At 41.9% G+C, this 25,896-nt stretch overlaps 1 protein-coding gene across 3 annotated transcripts in view; it reads left to right on the top strand.

Annotated features, from left to right (window-relative positions):
* The window catches only part of SETD2 (SET domain containing 2, histone lysine methyltransferase), a 147,401-nt gene extending 121,707 nt beyond the window's left edge, over positions 1-25,694 (top strand). For 2 of the 3 annotated variants that reach the window (XM_003818444.6, XM_055109801.2), the window contains 4 exons: positions 4,371-4,482; positions 22,287-22,367; positions 24,389-24,490; positions 24,876-25,694. In XM_003818444.6, the coding sequence (XP_003818492.3) occupies positions 4,371-4,482; positions 22,287-22,367; positions 24,389-24,490; positions 24,876-25,037 (457 nt within the window). In that variant the 3' untranslated portion in view covers positions 25,038-25,694. Of the gene's footprint in view, positions 1-669; positions 794-4,370; positions 4,483-22,286; positions 22,368-24,388; positions 24,491-24,875 lie in introns of those variants that run through there. The other variant, XR_010111422.1, reaches the window with a different exon arrangement.
* Positions 25,695-25,896: the final 202 nt, after the last annotated feature.

Raw genomic sequence — 25,896 nt, 5'->3', positions numbered from 1 at the left:
GAACTCCTGACCTCAGGTGATCTGCCCCGCCCGCCTTGGCCTCCCAAAGTGCTGGGATTGAGCCCCTGCACCTGGCAGTTTTGGTGTATTTCTAATCTGCAAGACTCTTGGAGAAAGCTGAGGAGATTTTTAAAATGTTCCTTCATCTAATATTGTGTAAGTATCAGGGGTCATAGACAGATCTTTTCTGTAAAAGGCCAGAAAATAAACATTTTAGGTTTTGCCAGCCAAGCAGTCTATATCATAGCTACTCAACTCTGCTGTTCAATTTTTTTTACGGACAGCGCTTTTCTATTTCCAAATTAAATAGCTAGATTGTTTATCCTTGACACACATTATTTATGCTTACTGTAGAAAGCAAATATAGTAGAAAAGTACTAAAAAAGGAAGTATAATTCCTGGAACTGCCACTACTCAGAGATAACTCATTAATGTTTTTAAAAAATACCGTTTAGACAGATAGCTTTATGTGGGTATATGTACTTTGTGTGTGTGTGTCTCTGTGTGTGTGTGTGTGTATATACACCCATCTATATAATCTTACGTAAATTGTTAAGATAGATGTTTTTGTAGTCTGCTTTATTTACTAATCTATTTCATAGAGCTTTATCAATTAACATAGAACTATGGAATTTTTTCTTTAAAATTTTTTTTTTCTTTTTTTTGTAGAGACAGAGTCTTTCTTTGTTGCCCAGACTGATCTGCACGAACTCCTGGCTTCAAGCGATCCTCCCACCTAAGCCTCCCAAAATGCTGGGATGACAGGCGTGAGGCACCACACCCAGCTACAACTGTTAGTTTTAGTAATTGTTTATACTTTGCTGCAGGGCTGGCAAACTATGCCCACAGGCCACTTGTTTTGGCAAATAAAGTTTTATTGGAGCACAACCGTGCACATTTGCTTACAAATTGTCTATGGTTGCTTTCACACTACAATGACAGAGTAGTTGTGATAGAAACCATTTGGCCCACAGGTCAAAATATTTATCATCTAATCATTTACAGAGAAAGTTTGCCAACCCCTGCTCTATTGTATAGCTATATCAAATTGTATTTAACTCACTCTCATTGATAGGTCTTCACTATTTTATATCTAACTATAACCTTGGGCATCCTTAGGGACACTAATCTTACTACTTCTTCGAGAGGGTACTTAGAAGTGGAATTGTTGGGCAAAACAGGTACACATTTTAAATTGAGAAATATTGTCAGCTTACCATTAAACAATAGTTTGTATCAATTTGGACTCTCACAAAAAGAAGTATGTATAAGTTCCTTTTAGCCATGTACAGCAGCTCATGCCTATAATCCTAATGCTTTGGGAGGCTGGGGCAGGAGGATCGCTTGAGGCCAGGAGTTTGAGACCAGCTTGGGCACCATAGTGAAACCCCATCTCTACGAAAAATACAAAATTAGCTTGGCATGGTGGTGTGCACCTGTAGTCACAACTAGTTGGGAGGCTGAGGTGAGAGGATCACTTGAGACAGGAGGTCAGATCTGTAGTGAGCCATGATTGTGCCACTGCATTCCGGCCTGGGTGACAGAGCAAGACCTTGTCTCCAAAAAAAAAAAAAAAAAAAAAATCCTTTTCCCTCATGTCATCTATTTTAACCTTGCAAGTCCAACAGGTGGGAAATATTTTTATTTTCAGTTATTTTACTATTGAGATGGGATGTCTTCATTCGATTGTTGGTCATTTGTATCTTTTGTGAGTTACTTGTGTGGGCCATCTACCCATTTTCTGTCCAGTGTTAGATTTCTTTATCAAGAGTTTTGTTTCTGATATCTTGTGACATAAAGAAGCTTAAAATTTTCATATATTTTCCCTTTCTGCTTAGAAGGGCCTTCCTTACTCGCATTAAAATGCTTCTATAGGTTGGGTGCAGTGGCTCACACCTGTAATCCCAGCACTTTGGGAGGCCAAGATGGGCAGATCACCTGATTTCAGGAGTTCAAGACCAGCCTGGCCAACATGATGAAACCCCGTCTCTACTCCAGATACCAGAATTAGTTGGGCTTGGTGGCAGGTGCCTGTAATCCTTCCTACTTGGGAAGCCGAGAGGCGGGAGAATTACTTGAACCCTGGAGGCAGAGGTTGCAGTTAGCTGAGATCGCGCTACTGCACTCCAGCCTGGGTGACAGAGTGAGACTCTGTCTCAAAAAACAAAAAGGCTTTTATAAAATGAGTCCTCATTATGTTGCTAATTGAATGTGTAACGATTTTAAAAACCATGTGTGGTTTAACCAGAACTTTTTTTTTTTTTTTTTTGAGACAGAGTTTTCACTCTTGTTGCCCACGCTGGAGTGCAGTGGCGTGATCTCGGCTCACTGCAACCTCTGCCTCCAGGGTTCAAGTAATTCTCCTGCCTCTCAGCTTCCTGAGTAGCAGGGATTACAGGCACCTGCCACCATGCCCAACTAATTTTTTTTTTTTTTTTTTGTAGTTTCGGTAGAGACAGGGTTTAACCGTGTTGGCCAGGCTGGTCTCAAACTCCTGACCTCAGGTGATCCACCTGCCTCGGCCTCCCAAAGTGCTGGGATTACAGGTGTGAGCCACCACACCTGGCCAGAACTTTGTTTTTTAACACCAAAACAAATTTTAAATATTCTATCAATCTTCCAAAAATAAAAAAAGTTTGGGCCGGACATGGTGGCTCACGCCTATAGTCCCAGCACTTTGGGAGGCTGAGGTGGGCGGATCATGAGGTCAGGAGTTTGAAACCAGCCTGACCAACATGGTGAAACCTCACCTATACTAAAAATACAAAAATTAGCTGGGCGTGGTGGCACGCACCTGTAATCCCAGCTACTCAGGAGGCTGAGGCAGGAGAATCACTTGAACCCAGGAGGCAGAGGTTGCAGTGAGCTGAGATCACGCCATTGCACTCCAGCCTGGGTGACAGAGCGAGACTCCATATCAGAATCAAAAAAAAAAAAAGTTTGTATTTCTTATTTATATATGTACCTTTCCCATCTTTTCTAGGTTTTCTTTATCTGGTAGCTAAGAACAGACATGTATATATTTGTTCAGTTTCTATAATAACACCCTTAGCTGCTTGTGGTTCTTTTATTGTGGTAGAAATCTTGAGCCTTTTAAAATAAATGAGTTGCATAGGTCAGAGGTAAGCCTATTTTTACAATAGTCTATATATATGTATATACACTGATTTATATCAAGTGTCTTTAATGTTATGTTGTTGACTGAAGATTGATGTGGTGGTAAAGCAGAAGACTGTAGTGACAAGACTGACCTGCCAGATTTGTTAGATCCTTTGAGGCTTTTGACATTTTAAGTCACTGTCCTCATAACATTCTCTGTTACAGCTGGCTTCAGACTCCTGAACGTGAATATCCTTACTTCCACTTTTTATCCTACAGATCTTTTTTAAAAAAGAAAAATCTTTGCTTGCTTATTTTCAAAATGACTGTAAACATTTAAAGGGTTAACATGGCTGAAACCTTCTTTTTGCAGTCGGTTGGGAATATTTTTAGCAGAGGGTACAAGTTTTTGTTTTTTGTTTGTTTGTTTTTTAAGACAGAGTTTCACTCTTGTTGCCCAGGCTGGAGTGCAATGGCACGATCTTGGCTCACTGCAACCTCCGCCTCCCAGGTTGAAGTTATTCTACTGACTCAGCCTCCTGAGTAGCTGGGATTACAGGCGCCTGCCACCACGACTGGCAAATTTTTTATATTTTTAGTACAGATGGGGTTTCACCGTGTTGGCCAGGCTGGTCTCGAACTCCTGACCTCAGGTGATCCACCTGCCTCAGCCTCCCAAAGTGCTGGGAGTACAGGCATGAGCCACCATGCGTGGCCAGGGGTACAAGTTTTTAAACTGTACGTATTTTTCTTGTCAGTCATTAAACCAGAGGGGCAGAACTATTAAAAAGAAAACTCCTAAAGCAAGGGATAATTTTCTCACGTGGTCAAGGACTGCGAGAGGTGTTACATGATTTATTTTGCTCCAGTTATATGCTAGGTACAGTCACTGTTTACCTCTTCATCTACAGAGGGGTGACATAGGCAGGGACCTATTTCCTGTACATTTTAGGCTTTGCCCAGTCTTATTTGCATGACATTAAGAGTCAGGTGAGAGACAGACAGGATGTTTGGGTTTACTGCTCTCTTTGACACCCAGTCAGTGTTGCCACATCATTGCCCACAGAAATACAGTCATTGAGGAGGGGCATGTCTCTGTGCTAGAATCATTGCTGTTAGGAAGATAGAAAAAGTTTGTCTTTAACTCATGGAGCTGACTTATTCTATGTCTTATTGTATGTTGTATTTTATGTATGTATGAGCAGTGATGTTTATGTCAGGATTCTCTGTTTCCTAGCCCTGACAGCATGGCTGTTTTTGTCTCTTTCTAGGCAGACTCAGTGGGATCCTCCTACTTGGGAAAGCCCAGGAGATGATGCCAGCCTTGAGCATGAAGCTGAGATGGACCTGGGAACTCCAACATATGATGAAAACCCCATGAAGGTGAGTGTGGCTTACACATGTATTTCCTGATCATTTGGGAGTCCATCCAAGACCATCCCACATGGTCTTGGGATTCTTTTTTCTTTATTCTGAAAAATAAGTGAGTGACTATGCATGTATCAAGGTGTAGAGATGAAGTCAGGGAGAAAGAATGGCCTTTTTACATATACACCATGGAATACTATGCAGCCATAAAAAATGATGAGTTCATGTCCTTTGTAGGGACATGGATGAAACTGGAAATCATCATTCTCAGCAAACTATCGCAAGGACAAAAAACCAAACACCGCACGTTCTCACTCATAGGTGGGAATTGAACAACGAGAACACATGGACACAGGAAGGGGAACATCACACTCTGGGGACTGTTGTGGGGTGGGGGAGAGGGGGGAGGGATAGCATTAGGAGATATACCTAATGCTAAATGACGAGTTAATGGGTGCAGTACACCAACATGGCACATGTATACATATGTAACAAACCTGCACGTTGTGCACATGTACCCTAAAACTTAAAGTATAATAATAATAAAATAAAAAAATATAAAAAATAATCCCATTACAACCCTGAATCCCTTAAAAAAAAAAAAAAAAGAATGGCCTTTTTTAGACATTGAGAGACTCAGATGCATACTAACTACTTACTCATTTGAGGGAGATATATGGCCAAGAATTGTGATGGGTGTTCAAAACACCCATTACTATGATCGCTTCAGGGCCTCTCTTGTTCTCTTTGCCTTTTTTTTTTTTTTTTTTTTTTTTTTTTTTTTTTAAATGAGACGGAGTCTCACTCTGTTGCCCAGGCTGGAGTGCAGTGGTACAATCTCGGCTCACTGTAACCTCTGCCTCCTGGGTTCAAGCAATTCTCCTGCCTTAGCCTCCCGAGTAGCTGGGACTACAGATGTGCACTCCACGCCCGGCTAATTTTTGTATTTGTAGTAGAGACAGGGTTTCACCATGTTGGCCAGGCTGGTTTTGAACTCCTGACCACAGGTGATCTGCCTGCCTTGGCCTCCTGAAGTGCTGGGATTATAGATGTGAGCCACCACGCCCGGCCTCTCTTTGCATTCTGTTGTTAGTACCCATAACATATGCTTTCGTGATTGGTCTGTTCAAAACCAATAGGAGGGGTGGGTTTTGTTGTTGTGTTTTTTGGTTTTTTTGGTGTGATCTTGGCTCACTGCAACCTCTGCCTCCTGGGCTTCAGCAGTTCTCATGTCTCAACCACCCAAGTAGCTGGGATTATAGGTGTGCGCCACCATGCCTGGCTAATGTTTGTATTTTTAGTAGAGATGAGGTTTTATCGTGTTGCCCAGGCTGGCCTTGAACTCCTGACCTCAAGCAATCTGGCTGCTTCAGCCTCCCAAAGTGTTGGGATTACAGGCATGAGCCACCACAGCTGACCGTATGAAGTGTCTTGAATGAAATCAGATATCATATTTTTATGTTCTAAAACCTGACTAATATTTTTTTAATTTTGAAAAGAATTAAGTACTTCAGTGGTTAAATTATTGGGAATAGGTGGAAGAAGGAAGAGAGAAGAAAAGGAGCTGGAGTGAGAAGGGATTAAAGTAGAAATGAATTCATTCTTGTTTATATTTTATTCACTTTTGGAGGAAATATTTTCCTCTTTTCACATGTGTTTGGCATTTGCAAAAAGATACACACTTATGTTCAATCCATGTGGAGTTTGCTAAATTTCAAATGAATCACATAAATCACTTAGCCACTTCACTCCAGCTGTTGTGCTGTCTTGTTTTCCTGAATCATTTAGGAATATGCCCAAGACTGCTAGGCACTTGACATTTAAATTATATGTAAGCTTAAATACAAACAAAAATCACAACTCCCATTTCCAGACTTCTGTACTGTGTTAGTTATATCTTTTGAAAAATAAACAAAGGGATTAAGATAAGATCTGGTGCAGCAATACAGCTGAGTTCTGGGGCCAAGTTTATAAAGCATGTTGGAGGCCTTACCCTTCTTAAAAGCCCAAGTTCATGGGCACTGTAACTATTAATCTTGATTCAGTCTTTTGGTCTAGTATATGCATATTAAATTAGGCCTTTCAAAGCGAATGAGGAATGGGCATGAAGTTCACTGTTGCTTATTTAATGCTCAAGGAATTGCCTTTCTTATATGAAGACCTGTGTTAGGAAATCCAGGTCATCAAACTAGCCAAGCGCAAAGTAGGAGCTGAGAAGTAGGGGCCAAGTAAAAGGGCAGCTTATGTGCTATGCTACACAATTATACGTTCATTCTCTGGCTAGCTGGTGAGAAAGGGAAACCTTTAAAGTAATTTGATCAGTAACATTTGCCTTTTACAAGGCTCTCTGCTGGAGATGGACTGGAGGGGTTGACCATGGAGCTGGCGCCTTCACAATGAGCTTATTGTAGTAGTTAGGTCTGCTCAGCACCCAAGAGCACCAGGCACCACCTGTTAAAAATGCAGACTCGCACTCCCTGTCCCAGACCTGCTAGATCAGAATCTGAAGTGATACAAGGTCCCAAGGTAATTACACATTCAAGTCTAAATAATTGGCAGTATTGTCTGTGATCAACTGTAAGAGAAGTATGATCATAAAACCTTACTATATCCAACCACCCAGAGTGAGTATATTTGTCAGGTTATGTTTGATCTTTACTCCTCTGTTACCATAGGTGCATGTGTGCCTGGGGAGTAGGCTCTTGAAAGTATTATATCCAAAAGGCAATGCCTGAATTATAATCTACTAGCTCGGAACTTTGGATCTCTAAATACACATTTTAAATACACACAGATCTGAACTTAATCTCACTCTTTCACATTTTGGTTATTTATCAGACATTTGAGTTCCTATTCAGCACAAATGCCATGCCCAGACCTGGGGGTACAAAAACAGTATAAGGCAAGGCTATTGCTCCCAGGGGTCATAGGAAGGTAAGGTTTGAAAATGTACGGTATTATATGTTAAGTGGTAAACTGAGGGATTTATTTATTTTGTCATTTGATTTGCTTTGCTTTGTTTTTAGAGGCAGGGTCTCCCTCACTCTAGCCCAGGCCGGAGTACAGTGGTGCAAGCATAGCTTACCGTAACCTCGAACTCTCAGGCTCAAGTAATCCTTTCGTCTCAGCCTCCTGAGTGGCTAGGACTATAGGTACATGCCACCATGCCTGGCTAATTGTTAAAAATTGTTGTAGAGACAACAAACAAGGACTTTAGAGGCCTGCAAAAGAAAATATAGTCTATCCTAGGAAGGAAAAGAGCACTAAACTAAATCTAACACTTAATTCACAATTAATTCTGATATATTGATATGCTCATGTGTGTTGGGGGAGGTACATGTATGAAAACGAAAGGGAACGGGAGATTATAAAGAGAAAACATTCCTCCTAATACTAGCTCTTAACTGCCTCGGGGGGTTATAGAGTAGTAGTTCCAATGGAGATTGAAAGGTATCAGCTTCACTCAGTTGTTAGAGAAGATTGGAGAGGAACTTTTATTCTTTTCTGCCATTGTATGTATACATAAATAAATCCACAAATAATAATGAGAGTGCACAAAGAATTAAGCTGCCAAATGTATTTCCTGTTGTGAACAAATGAAGGTAGAGGTCTTCTCTCCCAAAAAGAATAATCATAGGCTAGGCACGGCAGCCTACTTTGGGAGGCCGAGGTGGCCCGGTCACTTGAGGCCAGGAGTTCAAGACTAGCCTAGCCAACATGGTGAAACCCTGTGGCTCAAGCTTGTAATCCCAGCACTTTGGGAGGCCCAGGCAGGTGGATCACCTGAGGTCAGGAGTTTGAGACCAGCCTGGCCAACATGGTGAAACACTGTCTCTACTAAAAATAGAAAAATTAGCTGGGCATGGTGGCACATGCCTGAGCACATGGTAATCCCAGCTGCTTGAAAGGCTGAGGCAAGAGAATCGCTTGAACCCGGGAGACGGGGGTTGCAGTGAGCCAAGATTGCACCACTGCACTCCAACCTGGACAACAAGAGCAAGACTCTGTCTCAAAAAAAAAAAAAAAAAAAAATCAAACCATGACAGGGCTTATAACTTTAGTTACTTGAGTGCAAGTGTTAAGATTTGGTCTTGGTTTTCAGTCAGAAATTCACATATAGAATCAATCAGATTAATTTCTCTATACTCAAGAGCTGAGTCCCCCTCAGTTCTTAGGAGATACACACATTCCCCTAGGCTTCAAGCCAGCCTCCTTCTAGATTACTTCTCCTTCAAGCCTGTCCCTGCCTACACTGGCAGTCCTGCACCATGTGCTTCCTCAGCATGGTACAAATGGTTGCTTATAACTCTGTTATGCTTTTTCATCCTGGGAGCATAGAAGAAACTCAACCAGAGAAAGTTAGGAGGACTTTGTGAGAAAGTGGCATTTGAGCTTTAAAGGATGAGGAATTTTTCAGTAAGCAAAGATAGGCTAAAAGGAAAGCTGGAGCAAAGGCAGGGAAGGAAGGGAGTGTTCGGGATATGTTTGGGGAATAGCTCTGTTTACTTGTAGGAGGAACATACGCATCATAAAACTTGTAATCCAGCATGAGGTTGGAAGGGCATTGTTGGGCATAGATCTTGGGGATTTGAAAATGTAAAAGAATATGAACCTTTGTATGGTGGGAAACCTTTGATTTTTTTTTTAGTAAAATTTATCTCAAGGCTTATGTTTATAGGCCCTAAAATTCAGAAATGATACTGTAAATAAAGGAATTGACAAGTACTTGTGGAAAGCAATTCAGTCTTTAAGGATGGCTTTTTTTTTTTTCCTCTCTGAGACAGTCTAGTTCTGTTGCCCAGGCTGGGGTGCAGTGGTGCGATCTCGGCTCATTGCAACTTCCGCCTCCCGGGTTCAAACGATTCTCATGCCTCAGCCTACTGAGTAGCTGGGATTACAGGCACCTGCCACCACGCCTGGCTGATTTTTGTATTTGGAGTAGAGAGGGTTTCACCATGTTGGCCAGGCTGGTCTCGAACTCCTGACCTCAGGTGATCCACTTGTCTCGGCCTCCTAAAGTGCCGGGATTATAGGTGTGAGCCACCGTGCCCAGCTTTATTATTTGTTTTTAAATTTTTATTTGTCTTTGCTTTCTTTTGGATTGATTTAGAATTTATTTCAAGTATTCTGGTTTGTTTTTGTTTTTGTTTTTCCTATTGGCTTAGCCATACCTCTTTATTTTCTTTCATTTTTTATTTTTTTGAGCCATGGTTCACTCTGTTTCCCAGGCTGGAGTGCAGTGGCACCATCAGGGTTCACTGTAGTCTCCACCTACCAGGCTCAGATGATCCTCCCGTCTTAGCCACCCAAGTAGCTAAGTTTTGTACATTTTTGTAGAGACAGGGTCTCGTGGTGTTGGTGACCAGGCTGGTCTCAAACTTCTGGTGTCAAGCAATTTTCCTGTTGTGGCCTCCCAAAGTGCTGGGATTATAGGTGTGAGCCACCACACCTGGCCTGCTTTACTTCTTGGTGGTGGTTTTAAGACAGTGGTTCTCAAAGTTTGGTGTGGGGACCTCTAGGTTCCTAAGACTCTTTCAAGGGAGCCACAAGGTCAAAGCTGTTTTAATAATAATATGAAAACATTACGTGCCTCTGTCACATTTGGTACATTCACAAATATACCATGGAATTTTCCAGGGGGCACATGACATATTTGAATGCAGAAGGCAATGAGACTTCAGCTGTATTCTAAGCAAGATGTTTAAAGAGATTTCCAAAATGTAAAACTGCCACTCTTAACTGAATTGCTTTAGTTTTGGAAAACAGTTATTTTTCACAAAAAATTATATTATTGTTATATGTATTGTTATATAATAGATTTGCTAATGTTATTTTAAAATAATGCTTTATTTTTTCTCAGTTTAACTTATTTTCTAATATGAAAAATTTTGATAGCTATAACCCATATGAATAAAAGCTCTTTGCGGTCCTCAGTGTTTTAAGAATATAAAGGGATATTTATACTCTTTATACCTACACATTTGAAAAAACAGTGTTGTAAGGTTTACAGTATGCATATTTATCTTATCACAATCTACCATTAAGTCCTATATTTACCCACATATTTACCATTTCCAGCACTCTTCATTCTCTCATGTAGATTTGAATTTCCATCTGGAATCATTTTCCTTTAGCCTAAAGAATTTCCTTTAACATTTCTAGTATTTCAGATCTACTGTTGATGCATTTTGTCAGCTTTTGTTTGTTGAAGAAAGGTATTTATCTTACCACTTTTTAAAAAGTAGTCTTTATTTTTAAAGCAATTTTAGTTCTGTTTTGGCATAGCAAAATTGAACAGGAAGTACGGAGAGTTTCCATATACCCCCTGTCACTACACACGCACAAGCTTCCCTTTCTGTCAACATCAAAGCACAAGAGTGGTACTTTGTTACAATTGATGAATCTACTATGACACATTATTACCACCCAAAGTCCATAATTTACATTAGGGTTCATTCTTGGTATTGTACATTTGTGGGTTTTAACAAAGGTATCGTGTCATCTATATAGCATCATAGTAACGTACAGAATAGTTTCACTGCCCTAAAAATCTTTTGAGCTGCTGCTTATTCATCATGCCTTCTCTTCTCATCCCTCTTCCCCAGTTCCTGGTAACCACTGATCTTTTTACAGTCTTCATAGTTTTGCTTTTTCCAGAATGTCATATAGTTAGCTACAGTAGGTAGCCTTTTCAGATCGGCTTCATTCACTTAGCAATATGCATTGAGGCTTCCACCATGTCTTTTCATGGCCTGATAGCTCATTTCGTTTTAGCACTGAATGTCTGAGTGCACCGCAGTTTGTTTATCATTCACTTACTGAAGGACATCTTGGTTGCTTCCAACTTTTGGCAATTATAAATAAAGCTACTAAAAACATCCATGTACAGGTTTATTATGACAGATACTCTCACTGGATATGGAATTCTAAATTTATATTTTCTTCCTTTCAACACTTAAAAGACGTTTCCATTTTTTAATAATAGTTTCTAATAAAAATGTAATTATCTTTTTCCCCATATGTCTTGATTTTGCCTTTTATAAACAGTTTTTAGCGGTTTGTGGTATACCTTGGTTTTGTTTTCTTTGTGTTTAATCTGCTTGTGATTCTTGTACATTTTAGATCCATGATTGGTAGTTTTCATCAAATATGGAAATTTTTTCAAATATATCTTTTTATACCATTGTCCCTTTTCCTGGGACTCCAATTACATACATGTTATTAAACCGCTTGATACTGTCTCACAGAGCACCACATCTCTGTCAAATTTTTTTCAGCTCTTTTCTCCCTGTGCTTCAGTTTGCGTGGTTTCTGTTGGCCTCTATTTAAAGTTCACTGATTCACCTTCTGCTGTATCGAATTAGCTAAGCTCATCCATTGATTCATTTTTAAATTTCAGTTATATTTTTCTGCTCTCAAATTTTAATTTGCATATTTTTTAATAGTTTTAATTTCTTTTTTATTTTTAACAGTGCTGATAAATAACCTTTCACTTCATTGTATTTTTCATATTTTATTTTATTTATTTTTTTTCAAGACAGGGTCTCACTCTGTTGCCCAGGCTGGAGTTCGGTGGTGCGATCTCGGCTCACTGCAACCTCCGCTTCCCAGGTTTAAGTGATTCTCCTGCCTCAGCCTCCCAAGTAGCTGGGATTACAGGTGCCTGCTACCATGCCCAGCTGATTTTTCTATTTTTATGGGGTTTTCCCCTGTTGGCCAGGCTGGTCTCAAACTCCTGACCTCAAGTGATCTGCCCATCTGGGCTTCCCAAAGTGCTGGGATTACAGGTGTGAGTCATCGCGCCCGGCCATTTTTACTTCATTTAAATGTCCGCTTTTTGTAGTCAAGTCCCAGAATAAAATGCTATTTTTAGGAATATGTTTAACTGAAAAACTGCATTTAAGTGTTGGCAGTTAAGCAAACTAACTTTGCATGATAAACCCCCTATCAAGTATCTCATACTTAAGCAAATACCCCCAAATCATAGTTTGTAGCTTTATTGTAGCTTTTTTCAAAATACATTTTATACCATGTGTTCCCCAGGAAATCCCTGATATCTTCCTGTCAGGTCAAAGAAACAAGAAACACAATAGGACAGTGATTATATTTTTAAGTATTAAGGGGGTTAGAGTCCCAGGTATTCTATATGCAGACCACTATACTTATATTTGTGTGTTTTTTATTTTTTTATTTTTTGTTTTTTTGCTTTTTATTTGTGTGTTTTAATAAGTTTCTGATCCATAGGCTTACATTTTTATAGAAGCTACAGTTTGAGTTCCATGACCAGATAAAGACAGGGCAGCCCTGTGATCTACAAGATTGAAGGGTGGCTTGACGCAGTGGCTCACACCTGTATAATCCTAGCACTTTGGGATGCCAAAGCAGGTGGATCCCTCAAGCCCAGGAGTTTGAGACCAGACTGGGCAACATGGCAAAACCATTAAAAAAAATGCAAAAAAAAAAAAATTAGGCATGTTGGTGCACATGTGTAGTCCCAGCTACTTGGAGGGCTTAGGTGGGAGGATCACCTAAGCCCCAGAGGTCGAGGCTGCAGTGAGCCAAGATCATGCCACTGCACTCCAGCCTGGTGACAGAGTGAGACCTTGTCTCAAAAAAAAAAAAAAAAAATTAAAAGTTTGGGGGTGTTTGATAGTTCAGGGTTAGGACCATTTGTTGGTGACATTGAGATGGTCGAGCTAGTCTACAGCAAATCTATGTGAGGGAACTTGGAAGTGTTGGCTGTCTTCATGGCCTCAAAGGCCTCTGCCCTGTGCACTACAGTGTAGCCTACTCCTGCCCTGTGGTCAGGTAGGGCATGCTCAGCCAGTAGTGGTTCTCCAGATGACCAATCTACTGCCACCAGGAATGCTACTGTGGTTGGGGAGGACAATCAGGAACATGATGCCACCTGTGCTTCTCAGGAGTCTGTCCCTTTGGCCCAGTAGTTTTAATTTCTTCACTGTGTTCATGTTTTCTTTCATAACTGTGAACATTTATAATAGCTTTTTAATAGTTGCCTGCTATTTTCAGTTGAACACTGGACATTGTGACCGTTACATTGTTGAGTTTCAGAATTTTGTTACTTTCCATTAAGAATGTTGAGCTTTGTTCTGATAGCCAGTCAAGTTACTTGTGGATCACCTTGATTTTTTAGAGGCTGTTCTTAATCTTTGTCGGGTTGAGTCCAGAGTAATTTTTTCTCTAGGGTATCTCCTAAGGCATCACCTGTCTGGGATCTCCACTGAATGCCACAGGTTATCTAATGGATATCTCTTCACTTTAGCTGATGGAAGCTCACATGTTTCCCAGCCTTTTGTGAGCTCTGAGAATTGTTAGCTTATAGTTTATCTCAGATACTCTAAATTCCAATCCCTGTCTCCTTAGCTCACTGAGAACTCCATGCTGTGCGTGGGTTTTCCTCTCTGCCCCAGAGTCTGGTAAATTTCTCCACGCAGAAAAGCCAAGGTAATCATAGGGCTTACCTCATTTTGTCCCTTGTCTCAGGATCATAGTTTAGTGCTGCTTAATGTCCAGTGTGTGCAAACTGCCTTTTTCATGTATTTTGTCTAGTTTTCCAGTTTTTAACTCTGAGAGGGCTAATTCATTTAACAGTTAATCTGTCATGACCAGAAGCACAAGTCTGGACAAGCTTTTTAAAAACAAAACAAAACAAAAAAACCAGCATCCTGGCTAACACAGTGAAACCCCAATTCTACTAAAAAAAATACAAAAAATTAGTCAGGTATGCGGCGGGGGGGGGGGGGGGGCGCCTGTAGTCCTAGCTACTCGGGAGGCTGAGGCAGGAGAATGGCATGAACCTGGGAGGTGGAGGTTGCAGTGAGCCGAGATCGCGCCACTGCACTCCAGCCTGGGCAACAGCGAGACTCCATCTCAAAAACAAAAACAAAAAAAACAAACCAGCAGCAGCAGCAACTTTATTGAGGTATAATAAACCTAGTATAAATCTAGTCGCTTTAGATTTACAATTTAATAGCTTTTAGTAATTTACCAAATTATGCAGCCATTACCATAATCTGGTTTTAGAACATTTTCCTCCTCCCAATAAGACCTCTCATACCCATTTGCAGTGACTTCCTAGCCCAGGCACTAATCCATTTTTTTTTTAATTTTATTATTATTATACTTTAAGTTTTAGGGTACATGTACACAATGTGCAGGTTTGTTACATATGTATACATGTGCCATGTTGGTGTGCTGCACCCATTAACTTGTCATTTAGCATTAGGTATATCTCCTAATGCTATCCCTCCCCCTTCAGCCCACCCCACAACAGTCCCTGGTGTGTGATGTTCCCCTTCCTGTGTCCATGTGTTCTCTTTTTTTTTTTTTTTTTTTTTTTGAGATGGAGTCTTGCTCTGTCGCCCAGGCTGGAGTGCAGTGGTGCGATCTCAGCTTACTGCAAGCTCCACCTCTCGGGTCATGCCATTCTCCTGCCTCAGCCTCCTGAGTAGCTGGGACTACAGGCGCCCGCCACCACGCATGGCTAATTTTTTTTATATTTTTTAGTAGAGATGGGGTTTCACCGTGTTAGCCAGAATGATCTCGATCTCCTGACCTTGTGATCTGCCCGCCTCAGCTTCCCAAAGTGCTGGGATTACAGGCATGAGCCAATCCATTTTCTTTCTTGATAGATCTGCCTCTTGTGGGCATTTTATGTAAATGAAATAATACAATATATGGCCTTTTGTGATTGGCTTATTTTATTTATTTATTTTATATATATATACTTTAAGTTCTGGGGTACATGTGCAGAACGTGCAGTTTTGTTATATAGGTATACACGTGCCATGGTGGTTTGCTGCACCCATCAACCCATCACCTACATGAGGTTTTTCTCATAATGCCATCCCTCCCCTAGTCCCCTACCCCCTGACAGGCCCCAGTGTGTGATGTTCCCCTTCCTGTATCCATGTGTTCTCATTGTTCAACTCCCACTTATGAGTAAGAACGTGCGGTGTTTGGTTTTGTGTTCTCTTGTGTTATTTTGCTGAGAATGATGGTCTCCAGCTTTATCCATGTCCCTGCAAAAGACATGAACTCATCCTTTTTTATGGCTGCATAGTGTTTTTTATGCTGCATGGTGTATATATGCCACCTTTTCTTTATCCAGTCTATAGTTGATGGACATTTGGGTTGGTTCCAAGTCTTTGCTATTGTGAAGAGTGCTGCAATAAAAATATGTGTGCATGTGTCTTTACAGTAGAATGATTTATAATCCTTGTGGTATATACCCAGTAATGGGATTGCTGGGTCAAATGGTATTTCTGGTTCTAGATCCTTGAGGAATTGCCGCACTGTCTTCCACAATGGTTGAACTAATTTACACTCCCACCAACAATTAAAAGCATTCCTATTTTCCACAACCTCTCCAGTGTCTGTTGTTTCCCAACTTTTTAGTGATTGCCATTCTAACTGGTGTGAGATGGTATCTCATTGTGGTTTTTATTTGCATTTCTCTAATGACCAGTGATGATGATCATTTTTTCATATGTTTGTTGGCTGCATAAATGTCTTTTTTTGAGAAGTGTCTGTTCATATCCATGCCCACGTTTTGATGGAGTTGTTTGTTTTTTTCTTGTAAATTTGTTTAAGTTCTTTGTAGATTCTGGATATTAGCCCTTTGTCAGATGGAAAGGTTGCAAAAATTTTCTCCCATTCTGTAGGTTGCCTGTTCACTCTGATAGTAGTTTCTTTTGCTGTGCAGAAGCTCTTTAGTTTAATTAGATCCCATTTGTCAATTTTGGCTTTTGTTGCCATTGCTTTTGGTGTTTTAGGCATGAAGTCTTTGCCCATGCCTATGTCCTGAATGGTATTGCCTAGGTTTTCTTCTAGGATTTTTATGGTTTTAGGTCTTATGTTTAAGTTTATAAAGCAAGAATACAGTGGGGTAATTGCTATAGTAGAAGAAAGTATGAAATGCTTTGGGAACAGAGAGATACATGGTTTGAGATGTATAGGAGTACAGTTTCACCTATAGGTAACCAGGACTGAGTATGCTAGGTAGATAAGGTGATTTTTTGCAAAGGCTTAAGAAAGAACAAGCCAGTATATATAGGAGACTGAAAAATAATTTGGTTTGGTGAGAGTTTGGATGCATATAGGGAAGTTAGCAAGACAAAGATATGGAAAAGTAGGTTAGATTTAAATTGTCTGAAGTCTTAGTGCTCTGCTAGTATGGTTAATGTAATGTTGTATAATAGGTACTTGGGAGTCAATAAATGGTTTTAATGCAAGGGAGTCAGACAGTCAAATGTGTGTCCTTCTAGTGAAATGGGCTCATTAATAAAGGTGAGATCAGTAATAGTGAAATCAAATTGGAGAGTGTTAATAGTTAGGCAAAGTTAGGAACTACGACTGGAGATGCTGGGGAATCTTGCCAAGACTGAAAAGCAGGATTGAGGGTTTAGCAAACAAGTGAGTAAGGGAGTCATGGATGGCCTGCACCCTCATTCTTAGCTTGGGTGGATAAGATCCCATCATTCAGTCTAGGGAATGAAAGAAAGAGGAGGAGGTGTGGAGATTAAGTTCATTGTGGAGTTTGAGCTCCCTGCAGTGGCTGCTAGGCAGGCAAATCTGGGTTTGAGTCATCAGTAAATTGGTGCTTGTTGGAGACAGAGAGAGCTGTATGGAGTGACATAGGGAAGGCATATAATGGTCAGATAATTCTTTGAAGAGTGCTGTCTGGTAGTAAAAGCTTTTGATGATGAGACTAAACATTGTGAGACTGTTCCTTTTCTCTTTTCCATCCATTGTTGTTCCCTTCATTGTCTTGTACTCACCATCAAGATAAGTGTAAGTGGTGGTAAGTGTAAAGTGTAAAGTCAGATCTTCCCTTTGAGCACCTCTGACCTGAATTATTACTACTTGCACAATTGAGGCAGCAGTTTATTTACTGCTGCCTCCTGGCTTTTAATTAACAGTCATAAGGTATAATAGATCTCCTCTAACTATGTTATGTTAAAATAGTAGTTTTAGAGTATTTGTTGCATTGAGGGAGTTGCAGAGAGGTGGCATCAAGATCCAATGTATTTTTCAAACAGGGTCTTGCTCTGTCGCCCAGGCTGGAGTGCAGTGGTGTGATCTCGTCTCACTGCAACCTTTGCCTCCCAGGTTCAAGTGGTTCTTGTGCCTCAGCCTCCGAATTAGCTGGGATTACAGGCATGCACCACCAGGCCCAGCTAATTTGTTTGTTTGTTTGTTTATTTGTTTATTTGAGACGGAGTCTCACTCTGTCGCCCAGGCTGGAGTGCAATGGTGTGATCTTGGCTCACTGCACCCTCTGCCTCCCAGGTTATAGCAATTCTCCTGCCTCAGCCTCCCAAGTAGCTGGGATTACAGGCGCCTGCCACCACGCCTGGCTAATTTTTCGTATTTTTAGTAGAGACAGTGTTTCACCGTGTTAGCCAGGCTGGTCTCGATCTCCTGACCTCGTGATCCACCCGCCTCAGCCTCCCAAAGTGCTGGGATTACAGGCGTGAGTCACCACGCCTGGCCTTTTTGTATTTTTAATAGAGATGGGGTTTTGCTTTTTTGGCCAGGCTGATCTCAAACTTCTGGCCTCAAGTGATCTGCTCGCCTCGGCCTCCCAAAGTGCTGGGATTATAGGCCTGAGCCACCACATCCAGGCTATATAAAATTTGTTTAAGAAATAAATAATGTTGAAAATTTCCCATCTTGAGAGAGGGAAATAGGCATACGGATTCATGAAGCCTAAAGGATCCCAAGTAAAATCAACCAAAAGAAGAATACCTTGAGACACATTACAGTTGTCACTCTGTATCCATAGGGGATTGATTTCAAGACACCCTATCATGGATGCCAAAGTCTAAAGATGCTCAAGTCCCTTATATACAAGGGCGTAGTGTTTGTATGTCACCTACGCACATCCTCCCATATGCTGTAAATCACCTCTGTGTTGCGTATAATACCCAATACAATGTAAATGCTATATAAATAGTGGTTATACTGCATTGGGGTTTTAAAAATTGGTTCTTATTTGTATTATTTTTATTGTATTTTTTTTCAATATTTTCTATCCATGGCTGGCCTACAGATGCAGAACACCAGCTGTACTAAGTTTTTATTATTTTCAATGATCTTAACCTTTTAAAAATTGACATGTACAGGTTCATGTGCTGCAGAGCTTAGGTTGAATTGTGTGGATAGTGTTTATGATGGCTCAGCTTCTCCTCCTGCTTCTGGATTCATGCTGCCACAAAAGATGTAGTTCCTCACTGAATGATTTACATTTTATGTTCTAAACAGTATTTTTTTTTTTTTTTTTGGAGACAGAGTCTCGCTCTGTCGCCCAGGCTGCAGTGCAGTGGCACGATCTCAGCTCACTGCAGACTCCACCTCCCGGGTTCAAGCAGTTCTCCTGCCTCAGCCTCCCGAGTAGCTGGGATTACAGGTGCACGCCACCCCGCCCGACTAATTTTTGTATTTTTTAGTAGAGACGGGGTTTCACCATCTTGGCCAGGCTGGTCTCGAACTCCTGACCTCATGATCCACCCACCTCAGCCTCCCAAAGTGCTAGGATTACAGGCATGAGCCACCGTGCCCAGCCCTCTAATCAGTATTTAATTAAATACAGGGAGAGAGAAGTATTAGCTGGGTATGTCCTGCTCTGCCTTTATCAGGACTCATTTCTGTAACTCAAGCCATACCCTCTTGGTTCCAAGTCACATGGGCTTTGTGACATAGTCATGTCAATATTTATAATAAAGGATGATTCTGTTGTGTTACACAGCCTGTGTATGGTTACCAGAACTGCCCAATAAGCTTAAGGCCATTGCCAACTAATCCAGAAGGTCTCAAGCTTCACCTTGGGTAATATAAAGGTACTCAGGCCTGCCTTGTCATAATCAGAACAGATTTCCTAGGAATCCAAATGTGCCACAGATGAAGGCTGACAGCAGGGTCAGCTTCTAAAGGCAGTAAGCTCTGGCTTTCTGCCAGGCCCTTTGCCTGCTCATTTCATTGTGTACTCTTAACTGTCCACGGCCTCACATAGATTTCCACCAGAATCTTTAATTGACTGATACTCTATATAAGCCAACACAGAGAAAAGGCAAACTGATTATTGTTTATTGCTGAGGATCTGGAAGCACTCGCTTTTTTATGTATCAGAGCCCCCACCCTGTTCTCTGGTGGTTTCCTTAAAAGTGCTTTTTTTCCTTTTGGAGACAGCATTTCACTCTGTTGCCCAGGCTGGAGTGCAGTAGCATGATTACAGCTCACTGCAGCCTCAACCTCCTAGGCTCGTGCAACTCTCCAACCTCAACCTCCCAAGTAACTGGGACCACAGGCACAGCCACCATGCCCAGCTAATTTTTCAATTTTTTTATAGAGATGCTGGTCTCGAATTCCTGGGCTCAACCAATCTCCCCATCTTGGCCTCCCAAAGTGCTGGGATTACAGGCATGAGTCACTGAACCCCACGTGCTAAATTTGTGTGTGTGTGTGTGTGTGTGTGTGTGTGTGTGTGTGTGTGACAGATTGTTGCTCTGTCTCCCAGGCTGGAGTGCAATGGCATGATCTCAGCTCACTGCAACCTCCACCTCTCCCGGGTTCAAGCGATTCTCCTGCCTCAGCCTCCCAAGTAGCTGGGACTACAGGCACGCGCCACCACGCCCAGCTAAGTTTTGTATTTTTAGTAGAGACGAGGTTTCACCATGTTGGCCAGGATGGTCTTGATCTCTTGACCTCGTGATCCGCCCTCCTCCGCCTCCCAAAGTGCTAGGATTACAGGCGTGAGCCACCACACCCAGCCTTACCTGCTAAATTTTTAAATGGGACTTTTTTGGAGTGGGGGGTCCTAAGGTTGTTCATGTCAATAACAAGTGCTGTCCTCAACTCAGACTCTGGTTACTTTGCCTGGCATTAGATTTGAGTAAATGTTAGCCAGTTTCTGAAATTATTTCCCATGCCATTTGCAAATCACAGACCACGAAGAGAGGGTTTCATGAATTTCAGTACTCTCAAGAGTATTCCATTTTGGTTCATGATTTCCATGATGTAAGTCTGGGGACCCCTCATTTTATCATTTCCTTTCTCGATCCCAATTGCTCAGCACTCAGGAGGACCAAGAAAACTCCTAGACAGAGCTCAGTGGATTGTATTCTATAATTGTGTTTTTAAAGGCCACCCCCCACCAACCCCCCGCCAACCTCATCAAGTCAGGGATTAAATTATAAATCTATTAAAAGTGCTTTGGGTTCATTTAGCTTTGTGAGTGCATACCCTATCCAGAGTGAAACAGGACATTTCTATTTACATAGTACCCTCGCTGAGAGCATGGCCTCTTCTATAGGACCCAGATCTTTGAGATACCCAGACCTGAAGGGGCTTTCTGTACTCATTTCTGTTGCTGCTGACTTCTGAGAGCTACAAGAGAGTAGCTGGGGATGTGTTGAAGTTTTCTTGACTTACTCAAATAATTCTTGATCCCTTGCTACCTGAGGTCTTACTGTGGAGCATACTCATACCCTCTACAACTGGGGGAAAAAAAATAACAAAATCCCAAAGCAAAACACTTGAAAATAGGCTTAACTTATATTATTAGCATTATTTTTGCTTAGTTTTGTTTTCTTAAAAAACAAATTGGATCTTTATATTCTTTTTACTCTACCCCCTAATCTCCCCATACAGCTACATGAAGAAATTGGAAAAATGGAAAATACGTAAGGCTTTTATGACACAGCAGAGAAAGTTGATTTGTAACAGCCTAAAGCCAAGGGAGTGCCACCTTTCTCTGGAGCTAGTCCAGCTGCTTTAGAACCAGAGCCTTCATACTGTTTATGGAAATGGAAGAAGCAGAACCAGGAGATGGGTGGGGAGCAGGAAAATTATTCTACCCTGTGCCCCTAACAAAAAAGTATGAAGTACCTATAATATCAACTCCAGCTTCTAGATCCATTATGAAGTAACTTATATTTGGAGGGTAATGCTCATAATTATTATTTTCCGTGGAAAAGCACATTTACTGGGAAGGGGCCTGATGGCCAATGGTGGGCAAAGGTATGGGGAGATGGCCTGCATGACAGGTGCTCTGAATACCAAAGCTTCCAACTCATCGCCTCCTGGTGCAGTACCTAGTTAGAGGGAACTTGGAAGCCTCCCTCTAGCAGTGCTGGAAGGGAATGTTCCTGGGTTTGTCATTATCTTGCCAGCTGGGGACATAGAGTATCTTCTGTGTCATCATCTACTTATCTGTTCACTGGCTTTGATGACCTTCATCACCTCCCCGTCAATATCGTGATACTTCCTTAATCTTTCTGTTCCTAAACTGAAGGTACCAACCTCCAAGGAGCCTCTCTTGCATACTGAGACTGTCTTCTACAGTCTAGCCAACTCCACCTTTGGAGGAAAGGTGATGAGTATTCAAGAGTCTTCAGAACAGAGCATTTCGCCTCTGTCCTGGAATCCTAGAGTGTCAGAGGTGGGAAAGATGGAGCTTGTTTTGTGCAGGCCTTGCTTGATAGTTCAGGGAGCTGAACCCAGAACAGGGACATGAGTGACTCTGAAATGTGTGGCTATATCAAAGTTGTAGCTTTGACTTAGGGTAGAGAATTGGAACTTAACTTATAAGAAGGAGAGCCAAACCATGTAACAGGATTTGAAACATAATAGCCAAGTTGACTCCAGGCCTTGTACCTGAGTCAGGGCCTCTAAACGGATTCTAATACCAAGAATCAGGTATCCCTGCTAGGGGAAAGAAAGGAGGGTTCTGGGACAGTAGGGCATCACTAAACTGACTTCTCATGCCAGCACCATTGTGTTTTCTCCTCCATTTTTAGGCCTCGAAAAAGCCCAAGACAGCAGAAGCAGACACCTCCAGTGAACTAGCAAAGAAAAGCAAAGAAGTATTCAGAAAAGAGGTAAGGTTTGGTGGATATAAGCACTAAGCTCCTCAGGCTTAAATCTGAACCCTTTCGTTGCTTGTCCTAAGTATGTCGAATATCTCCTTTGCCCCAAGATAGGCAGGAACACAAGGTGTTCCTTGTGTGTATGTCTGCTGAAGTGCTTCTTTTCGCACTGAAAACTCCTCAGCCATCTTTTCTTGGCTTGACAGGAGCCCCTCTCAGACCACATTTGCTTGTTTGACTGTGGGCCTTCTGTAGCATCTATGGCAAAAGAAAGTTGTCTGTAGTGGTAGGCTGCCTTGTCTTTGGGTATTCCTCTTGCTTCTGTGATTTGACTTAGTTGTTATGTGAATGACACATTGGTGAAAGAGGTGTGGCCTTTTTCGACTGGTTAAGCACTTCAATACCCATTGACTCATTTTGTCCCCACAACAGCCCTTGAGGTAGGCAAGACAGATTGCCTTTCCTCTTATTCAGGTGAAAGAACTCTTAAGGTTCAGAGAAGGCAAGTTCTAGACAAAAGATTTGAACTCAGGCGTTCTGGCTCAAAGTCCACTTCTCTTTCTGTAATATCTCATTTGGTAGCTGCCTAATTCTCCAGGGCTTGGGAGAATGCTGCTCCTTTTTATGCTACCAGAAGTGTGTCTTACCAACCATCAAGACACTAAACTTGTCTGCTTCATAGCATCTAGGTTCTAAACTCCAATCTTCATTCACTGAAGGGGCTTGTAGTGTTTTGGAAGAAACAGACCTGTAAATAAGTAGCGGCAGCTGTGTGAAAAGTATGCCATATTAGGGCTGGGAGCCACAATCTGGGCTGTCAGGAAGGGCGCTTGAATCAGGGGTAGGAATTGGCCAGATGGATCAGCAGGGGATCTAACTTATGTCAATAGAATGTACAGAGGCAAGAGAGAGCATCTTCCCTTCCAGGGAGTTGTAAGTGGCCTGATGGGCTATAGCACAAGATATGGGAGGGCTGTTGAAAATGAGGTGAAATGGTATTGTTCTTCTTCATATAGGAACTATGTGTCTGTGGGTTATCGGGAACCATTGCAGAATTTTAAGCAGGGGGTAATGAAATCCCTATCTGTGTTTGAGGGGATAGACTGAAGGAAGAGAGTTTGGAGGCCAGGAAACCCCAGAAAAACCTTGAGTTAAAAGGCTTATATGCAGAGATAAAATTTAGTTTCTTATGGTCCCTTTGTGAACATATTGGTATTTCAGCTCATTGAACCAGCAGCTGTTTATTTAGTGCCTACCTTGTGATATAGCCTTGTTCTTTGAACACCTGAAGGCTCACTGAATTTTAGTGATGGGTAGACTTCGTTCAAAGTGCTCTCTGATGAAATGGCTATGACTGGCCTCTTTATTCTCTTTGTCCCCTGTGATCTTAGCACCACAAATACCTCTGAAGGTCCTATTCCTAGAGTGTTTGGGAGCACCTGGGTAGGACAGACCATACTTAGACAGCCCAGGGAGGACATAGTAAGTGGTGGAAGGAAAAGGATTCTGCTTAGGTTTTCCTTTGCTGGCTGTCATATCATGCTTCCATCTGCTTCACATGCTGTGGTATGACCACTTAAAGAATCTAAGTACCCTTCAATGACAAAATTCCTGTGGTTCCTGGGATTGCTAAGCCTCATAGAAGCTCTGGAACACCTGCTGTGCTCTGCCTTGCCTCCAGGGCCCAGAGAACCCAGCTACTGTCTTTATGCCAAGGACACAAAATTCATTGACTGAAACCTGGGGCTGCTGAAGGACTCAGCATTGAAGTCATGCTGTTGAGTCCCTCCAGCCTCCTTTAAGGCTTGCTTAGTCCATCCAGGGGAGCTCTTTCCCTCTCAGGCTGAGCCCGTATCCTCTTCTCAGATCTTACTGGCTTACTAGTATTCCACTGTCCAAACCAGTTAACCTGAGGGAGGAAAAGGAGAAGGATTGGCTGGCTTTACTCACTACCTTTTCTAGTTAGTTCCTCAGTACAACTCCTTGCCCTCTCTGGACTGTTGAGCAACGTGTTCTCTTTTCTCTGCCTGCAGATGTCCCAGTTCATCGTCCAGTGCCTGAACCCTTACCGGAAACCTGACTGCAAAGTGGGAAGAATTACCACAACTGAAGACTTTAAACATCTGGCTCGCAAGGTACTCCCCTTGCTTTTGGTAGCCCACCAGGCAACGTTCTGGGCAAACTGTGTACCTTCTAAGAAGCCCTTTTCATCATAGAAAGTATTTTTTTTTTTTTCTTGTCAGATGTCAGAGCTGGGGACCCAGGAACGGGGAGGGAAGGTTTGGGGAGGGATGCGCACCTTACATGACAGCAGTAGTTCTCTAAGAAATTTTCAGAGCTCAGCTTGTCCTTTCTGGTGATCATAGCACCAGCCTGCCCCAACATCTACCCCCTTATTAACTTCCTGTCTTGGTGAGAAGGGCCCTGAAGCAGCAGGCTGGATTACCACCCCTGTCCTCCCCCTCATATAATTTCTGCTCTGATTGGTGGCTGTGGTCTCTCTTCCTGTGCCCTGGACAGCTGACTCACGGTGTTATGAATAAGGAGCTGAAGTACTGTAAGAATCCTGAGGACCTGGAGTGCAATGAGAATGTGAAACACAAAACCAAGGAGTACATTAAGAAGTACATGCAGAAGTTTGGGGCTGTTTACAAACCCAAAGAGGACACTGAATTAGAGTGACTGTTGGGCCAGGGTGGGAGGATGGGTGGTCAGGTAAGACAGACTCTAGGGAGAGGAAATCCTGTGGGCCTTTCTGTCCCACCCCTGTCAGCACTGTGCTACTGATGATACATCACCCTGGGGAATTCAACCCTGCAGATGTCAACTGAAGGCCACAAAAATGAACTCCATCTATAAGTGATTACCTAGTTGTGAGCTGTTGGCATGTGGTTAGAAGCCATCAGAGGTGCAAGGGCTTAGAAAAGACCCTGGCCAGACCTGACTCCACTCTTAAACCTGGGTCTCCTCCTTGGCGGTGCTGTCAGCGCACAGACCCATGCGCATCCCCACCCACAACCCTTTACCCTGATGATCTGTATTATATTTTAATGTATATGTGAATATATTGAAAATAATTTGTTTTTTCCTGGTTTTTGTTTGGTTTTCGTTTTGCTTTTAGCCTCTACATGCTAGGATCACAGGAAGACTTTGTAAGGACAGTTTAAGTTCTCCTGCAAGGTTTAATTTGTTATCATGTAAATATTCCAAAGCAGGCTGCCTTGTGGTTTTGGCCAGCCTTGTGCTATGTTGATAAGATTGATTTACTGCTTAAAATCACTTTACTTTATCCAATTTTTACTGAACTTTTTATGTAAAAAAATAAAATGAATTAAAGAACTTGGCATGTGTGTTCCCTAAAAGTTAATTAAGCATATCTGTGTGTAATGATGTCACTGGAAGAAGGAGAGATAGTGAGTGGCCTTAGGTGTGTGAAGTCCAAGGTTAATCCCTGTGATTGGATTTTATTACAGGACTTGTTCATTCTCCACAGGTCCTACTATGACTGGGGCAGACATTTGCCAGGTGACTGACACTTGTA

The sequence above is a fragment of the Pan paniscus genome, chromosome 2 (assembly GCF_029289425.2).
Source record: "Pan paniscus chromosome 2, NHGRI_mPanPan1-v2.0_pri, whole genome shotgun sequence".
Taxonomy (NCBI): Eukaryota; Metazoa; Chordata; class Mammalia; order Primates; family Hominidae; genus Pan; species Pan paniscus.
The sequence above is the reverse complement of the archived record's forward strand: the minus strand, read 5'-3'. Positions and strand labels throughout refer to the sequence as shown.